Here is an 8,049-nt window from a genome sequence, read left to right as displayed (position 1 = left end):
TTATATACAATTCCCTCATATTAATATTGATAAATTTCGAAAAATAAATTAAATTTTTGATGAAATTGCAAGTCTGACCAAAAATCACAGTCCAAATGGCAAAATCATGGACCATGAAGGTTCATCTACGATTTCGATGCTTATACAAGCCATTTTTTAATATTTGGTTATTTCCTAAGATTTTTTAAATAAAATTGATTAAATTTGTCTTTTTATCTCATAAACCTATCTTCTTTTACTTTACAATACAAAAAAAAGTTATTGACGTAGCATATTACTTAATTTTTTCAAAAAAAAAAACTAAATTATTTTTGTTGTAAATAGTAATTAAACATCTTAAAGACAGTGACAGTTAGATGAGGCGTTGGAGATACTACAATACCCCTAAAAAATTGTTTTATATATATATAATATATATATTTATAAGCAAATTTCATGTTATTGTATCCACAACTAAAAAGATTATAAATGTTTTATTATAAATGTTTCTTAATGTCCGATATTGGATAACTACATATAATATATTGACAATGTGTATATCCATATTAAAATTCTTGATTCCACCGCTGCCCAAAAGTCATTGGGTTTTGGCCTTTAGGGTAGGACTTCGGAGTACCGAGTACGACTGCTTATTAATTATTGCACATGCATTGTAAATTTAACGTAGTTGGTTGTTTATTTTTAACATGGTTTTAATTATAACCTTTTTAAGTGCAAAGTTGGAAGGATTATACCTATATAAGGGAAGAAGATGTTTTCTCTAAAGGCAGTTGATCACATCCCACTTTTTTTAGTGGAAATGGGAGCGAAAGGGGATACGTCTTTGATGCCAACCCATTTAATCTCTCTTGTGGTGGTTATTGTTTCTTTAAGCTTTACTTCATCCACCGATGCCACCTACCCTTACTCATCTCTACCACCTCCACCTAAGAAATCCTCACCGTCATTAACTAAGCATCATTATGTTTACAAGTCACCACCTCATCCTCGGTTTCAGAAGTCTCCTACACCACCACCACCACATAAACCATATGGAAACATCTCACCAGATCCACCACATATACTTCCGCATCCGCCTATAATTATAAAGCCACCTTCACCACCACGTACACCCGTGCACAACTCTTCACCACCACCACCACCACCGGTTCACAAGTTCCTACGACCTCCTCCACCTAAAAAACCTTACGTGTAATTGTCCCCACTACGGTTATCTCCTCCACCGCCGGTGAAAAAGTACCTACCAACACATTACATGCATCTACGTAGGACAAAAAGGGTTTACAGTTGTTCGGAAAAGTTATTGTATTTTGATCATACGTGTATTCACAAAAGAAATCAGTATAACAAAAACTTGTTTTGGTTTTTCATCGTAAGGAAAAGACAAAATTACGTAAATGATAACTATTGTTTGGCATAATAGGCTATATTGGTCAAACTACTTTTTGTTACAAATCCAGTCCCTGTGGTATGTATTCATTGCAGCACCAATCCCTCTGTCGTAAAGTCTCACTATATATAGACGTTAACTGCATGTAAAATCACTGGAAGTATAATGTTTTACTTTTATTTCAAGGTTTTGTAAAAGTCGATAGCGGGAGCAAGGTAGTCGATTAGGGTCAAGCAAGGTAGTCGATTAGGGTCAAGCGCTCAATCGGTTTAGGCGGAGATTAATCAACGTCTAGGTGGATAGCCTTAATTGTATTAGAATTTATTTTTTAGAATTTAAATATTACTTATATACTAACAAAATTAATAAATATGACAATTTTTTATGATTATTTACTTATTTTGATATAATATATACAATTTATTCAAAAATTATTATATTTTAATAAATAAACATTTGATAATTTTAAATTTTAAAATTTTGAAAATTTAAGAGTATTAATTGAAATTAAAAACATTTGACATTTAAAATTTTAAAATTGGAAACTTTTGACGTAATATTTGAAAATTTGATAAACTTAAAATTGAAAAAATTTTAAATTTTGCTGCTTAGCTCCGCCTAGGCACGCTTAGACCGATGTTGATTATAGTTGATCGGCTCCGACTAATTTGACCGTCTAGCAAAAATACTAGGCAGTTGTTGTCCGCCTAATGCCTAGGCGGCCACCTAATCCGCCATTTACAACACTATTTTTTTCATATTTTTTCTAAATATTTCCTTATTTACCTGAACTATTTACGTAGTTTTGTGTATTTTATAGACAAAACTGTAAGAACGATTACTGTGGTATGTATTTTTTTTTCTGAGATTTGGTCCAAACATCGATTTTTTGGATTGGTGGTCATTTTTGCCTAATTTTGATGCGTATTTGGTCCCTCGTTAAACTGAAATAACAATAGTGCCCCTCATGTATTTATTTTTTATTTTTCTTTCATGTTTTTAATTTAACATATATTTATCTACTTTTAATAATTAATAAATAAAAAGAGGTTCCATTCTCTCTCTCTCTCTCTCTCTCTCTCTCTCTCTCTCTCTCTCTCTCTCTCTCTCTCTCTCTCTCTCTCTCTTAAGAAAGAGTAGATTGTACAACTGGATCGGTTAATTCTTCTCTTTCAAAACATATTTATAACATCTGTAACATTCATTCCGATAATGAAAGATCTGAATTTAAAACCCCATTTCTTCCCTTTATTTACCAATGATTTGAAGGTTTGAATGATGCATAACCAGAAAACGATGGAGAATAGGAGATTTTCAGAAAACACCACCACTCCATCATCTGCTTCCTTATTCCACCTACAACTCGAACTCCACACACTTCTAAGAAACGATTTACTACTATTGTTGATATCTAATTGCACATTGAAAAGCTTCATTGTGTGCATATTGGGGTCTATGTTAGGTGTCATAGAACCTCGTTTAGAAGTATTTTAGAGACAAACTAAGTGGTAGTGGTGGCTAGGTTATTTTTAGTGAAACGACGAGTGTTCTTGATACCTTAGGCTCTGAGCTGCTTAGGAGCTTGATGGATATGTCTTCAACTATGGAAGAAGAAGCTCATAATTCATTAAAAAAGAGAGGTTCAATCTCAAAATCTTATCAATTTACATCTAAATATAATCCTAGTTCATAAATCTCTGTCTGAAAGGGAAAGAGTAAATCGTAAACCGAATAGCATAAATGATGAAGAAAAAACAGGAAATAAAAAAATAAAATTAAAATCTCTCTCTCTCTCTCTCTCTCTCACACACACACACACATACACACACATATCTATATCTATACTACTTTATAATACATATATAATAGTAAGGTCCATTAATTTTAAGACTAAAGTCTTAAAAATAAAAAGGTTAACCGGAAGCCTTTAGATCTATTTTGAATGATATAGATTGAAAAATGGTGATCGAATGATATAGATTGAAAAATGGTGATCCAAGTAAACAATAATGAACCGATTAAAAAAAAGTTATTTTTATAGTACTTCTATGGAAACATTAAGTACCACATACAATGAATGCTTAAAGAAACACACTATTTCATATTACAGATGGGTTAATGACCTAGGAGGGTAATAAGGTTTTAACTTTGTCCACATAAGGTCCTTAATGTTTTTTTTTTGTACATATTACACAAATATGATTGTTATAAACCGTTAAAAAAGGGTCATAAGATTTTAATTTTGTCCATATTAAGTTCATAAGGTCTTTTTTTGTACATATTATACCAACATAGTTGTTATAACCGTTTAAAAAAAGGTAATAAGGTTTAACTATGTCCACATTAGTTTCCTATTTTTAATATTTTTTATCATTTCATCTAAATCTTTTACAATTTATATTAGTATCTAGTTAGATGACTTCATCATTTCATTTTTTCATTTTAGTCTCCCATTCACCACAAAAACGATTTCAGTCGAAAGGTTACATAACAATTTTTTTTTTTCATTTTTATGAAAAAAAGCTAATAATAATAAAAGTCTTAATAATTAAGACTATGTTTGGCGCCACAACTAGCTTATAAGCTAGTTTATTTTTCAATATTTTTTAAGTTGTCATGTTAGGCAAGCCAAAAACTAGCTTATAAACTAGTATTTTAAAAAGCTACTAAGACTAGTTTTTTAAAAGTTTTTTTTTTAATTTTCAAATATACCTCTTAATTAATTAAGAAAACATTTTATGTCATTATATAAATTTCAGATAGCTTATAAGCCAGTGGCAGAGCTAGAGTCAACGTAAAGGGTATCATCGACAAGTAATGAGGTATCCCCGATAAGTAATTGTCTATCGAGGATACCCAATTGGCAGAGCCATTACTTATCGGGGATATCCCATTACTTTTCGGGGATACTCATTTACTTTGATCTGGCTCCGCCACTGACTTACGTAACATTTTGATTGAAACTGTGGTTGTGGTGAATGAGTGAATAAAATTAGAAGATGAAGTGATGAATCGATCTAACTGGATACTAATATAAACTGTAAAAGAGTTAGATGAAATGATAAACATATCAAAAATAGGACCTAATGTGGACACAGTTTGTGACAACCCGAAATTTCCGTTTGTTTTAACGCCGTAGTTAAGCACGTCAAAAATTAGCCAAATTTATTTCAAAATACTTTTGGCCGGATTTAAGCCAATTGGAATATTTTAAATAATATTCGTCAAGCGAAACAAAAATAAGGAGGTATGATTTACAGCCGTGAACTCCCTTATATGGTTCATTTGGAGCCTTAACCCCTTCCTATGCCTAATTCCACGAGTGTCGTAAGGCCTTTAAACATCAAAAAACACACCACCCATGAGTTTACGGCCGTAAACTCATGGGGATATGGTCATTGGGCTGAAATCTCCTTTTAGAGTTTACTCTTGAGGAGTAAACTCCCTAACTAAGCCATACACTCCCTTATTGCAACCCAATAGCCTCCTAACACTTGAACAAAGTGTTTTTCCGCACATTAGGATGCTTATACGTGTTTAATTAGTATTATAATCACTAATTGTATGTAAACATATGTCTTCATATGTTACTAGGTCATTAAGTGTGTTCAAGTCTTCACTTGACACCGAGCACTTGACCAACACTTCCATCTGATCCACTCGCCACAGGTGAGTTCATACCCCTGAATTAACCTTTTAAACATTTTTAAATGGTTTTATGGGGGGGGGGGAATACAAGTTAAAACATGCTAGTTATCATATCAATCATATGTGATTAATAACCCGCATGCAAAAGGATTTATCACACTTTCATCTGTTTTACCAAGTATAACACTATAGATGGGTTTCCAAAACGTCTTTACTTGTTTAAATATTTTCTCAAATTGTCTCTCGCGCTGTATGTTTTACTTCAAAACCTGTTACAGCAGTGTTTTAAACAAAGGTTTTCTTCACTTAAATTGTTTTATCAAATTATATTCAAAGCTTGTTTATGAAAGGTTTTTCAAAGGATTTCCAAAGTTTTTCAAAGCTTGTTTTACAAAATGATATCAAGTCACAATTTTCTTAAGTGTAAAGGTTTTCCAAAGGTTTTACCAAAGTCTTCTTCTATGCTCTTATTTTGTTAAATGCATGCCAATATTTGTATAATTATATAAATAATGTTTAAAGGACTTAGGAAGGCTAGTTCGCCCTATTTCCTTTTCCTCGTTGCGATGTGGTCTGGTGGGTATCGGGTATCCGTCCGAAGGTCATTTAAACATTAATTATATATCATGTATACATATATGGACATAAAAGCTCTCTCTCTCAGCCAATTCATCGCCTTTAGGTAGTAAAGGCATCCTTCTATTATTCATGTTTCTGGAACCCTAGCAACTATTATAGGAATAGTTAGGAGACTCTACCTCTCACTCTATCTCTATCTCTCTATCTCTCACTCTATCTGTCTCTGTTTCTCTCTCTATCTCTCTATTTTACTTTAGAATGTGACACACTATTTCCCTCTACGACGCGTTATAGCGCCATCGCCGTGTAACCAGAGTCTTCGGGAAGGAGAGTGAACATCATGTGTATAGATCTATACGGGACTGACACTCCCACACCCAGACTACTAGCTACAGTCTGTGCCGGTAAGGCCCATGGGTGACATAATGCCACTACCTCTACGCGTGACCTGTAGGGTCATCGGATACTCTATCGTCGATCAGCATGGTTACATACTAATTCACATTCACCCCTTTGTTTTAGACTTTGCTAGTTGTATCGTTCACTCGATACTGGCTAGAGTCTGTGTTTTTCCTTGTTTTAGACTTTGCTAGTTGTATCGTTCATTTGATACTGTCTGGAGTCTGTGCTTCCTTTGTTAGACTGAGCCAGGTGTGACAACCCGAAACTATTCCGTCACCGTAACCCGTTTTCCCGTTAATAGAACTCGTTCTTATTTAACTTTTCCGTTAACATTGGGATCAAACAAAAAAAATTGTACTTTTACTATGACTTCATAAGGATAGGAATAAATTAAGAATGCGGGAAACACCCTAAATATCCTTTTAAGAAGTTTTAGTTACAAAAACATTAAATTGCGACAATTTAATCGGGTACGACCATAAGCCCCGTTTAACGTCGGTATCGGGTAAAATTCCACCTGGCCACAAACTCAAACCCTATATAAGGGTTGAGTGGTCACCAAGTTAGAACTTTTACCACACTAGTCTCTCTCTCTCCTCAAGGCCCGATTCTCCCGTTACCTCTATTACTACTATACTCACTATAATCATTACTACTACAAGTTAATACACGTTAAAGCGAACACTCTATCTTCTATACTAAAAGTTTACTATACTATAATACGAGAGAATACACTAATCCAGAGTATAACACACTATCCCTCTATACGGCACTCTACTGCGCAAATACCATGTAACCAGAGCTTCCCTGAAGGAAAGCAACACTACATGTATAGATCTATACAGGACAGACACTATTACATCCTGATTGTTGACTACAGTCCGAGCCGATTAGGCCCAGGGGTGGCACTACTTCGCTACACTACATATGACTGGGAAAGTCATCGGACCCTCTATTATCATTCAATTTGGTTACATAAGAGATCAAATCCATATCCAAATTAACAACACTAAGACTTAAAGTTTAAGCTGACTTCCCGAAGTAAATAAACATATATTACTAATTGAAGTTTGCAACATTACTACAACCAACCGGCAATACTTTTCCTCATCTACATTACTTGAAGGTGGTTTATTACATTATTTTTATAACTGAAAGTTTCAATGGAAATACTTTTACACACTCGAAGGATTTTACTTACATATGCTTAATTCTGGAAAATATAGAATTTTCTAGGGATTTTTCTACTATTCTTAAACATTAATTATAGCTTTTATATTACATGATTGTAACCACTTTTATACAAACAACGACACTAAATTCTTATGAACTCACCAGCTCTATGCTGATACTCGTTTTCAAAATAACTTGCATCCTCAGGTCAAAGATAGACAGGTACTGGTGCAGCTTTTGAGAAGATGGAGCATATACAAGATTCATCTTTTATTTTGTTTATACATTTGGTGTCTATTAACTGTGCAGAACACGTTTGTAATTATAATCACTATATTAATGAAATGGTTGTTGTCGCTTGTTTTTACTATTATGCAATTGTTATGATACTGTACATGACGTCCTCCACCCCAGAACGTATTCCGCCGTTCTCGGTTTTAGGGTGTGATAGATTGGTATCAGAGCATTGTTTATAGTGAATCAAGTATATCAACCCATAAAAGATATACAAACTATAAACACTTCGGGACTAAAACACTCTGACCAAGAATATATATTTTTAAATACTAAAATATTTAATGAAGTATATATAAATATACATTCACCAATACAAAGGGTCAGTCTCATACTAGAACAGAACAAAAGTATTAAGATTGTTGAACAACACAATTAGGCTTAGAGACATATAGTCACACCTGGGTGGATGTAGCCTGATCAACTACATTTTTTCCAGGAGTGACTAAGCATGTGCCTAAGAGTGATTGTGGTGTTGCAACAAGTCTAAAAACTTACCAACACCTACCACAAAAACATTAGAACAAGAATACTATAGGAGTATTTTGTATTCTACTAACTTC

At 33.5% G+C, this 8,049-nt stretch overlaps 1 protein-coding gene across 1 annotated transcript; it reads left to right on the top strand.

Moving 5' to 3' along the window:
• Positions 1-799: 799 nt before the first annotated feature.
• LOC111916986 (extensin-1-like) lies at positions 800-1,195 on the top strand. The gene has a single exon (XM_023912629.1). The coding sequence runs from the start codon at positions 800-802 to the stop codon at positions 1,193-1,195; it is 396 nt and encodes a 131-aa protein (XP_023768397.1).
• The last annotated feature ends 6,854 nt before the right edge of the window (positions 1,196-8,049 follow it).

The sequence above is a fragment of the Lactuca sativa genome, chromosome 9 (genome assembly GCF_002870075.4).
Source record: "Lactuca sativa cultivar Salinas chromosome 9, Lsat_Salinas_v11, whole genome shotgun sequence".
Lineage (NCBI taxonomy): Eukaryota > Viridiplantae > Streptophyta > Magnoliopsida > Asterales > Asteraceae > Lactuca > Lactuca sativa.
This window is presented reverse-complemented; position numbering and strand designations above follow the sequence as displayed.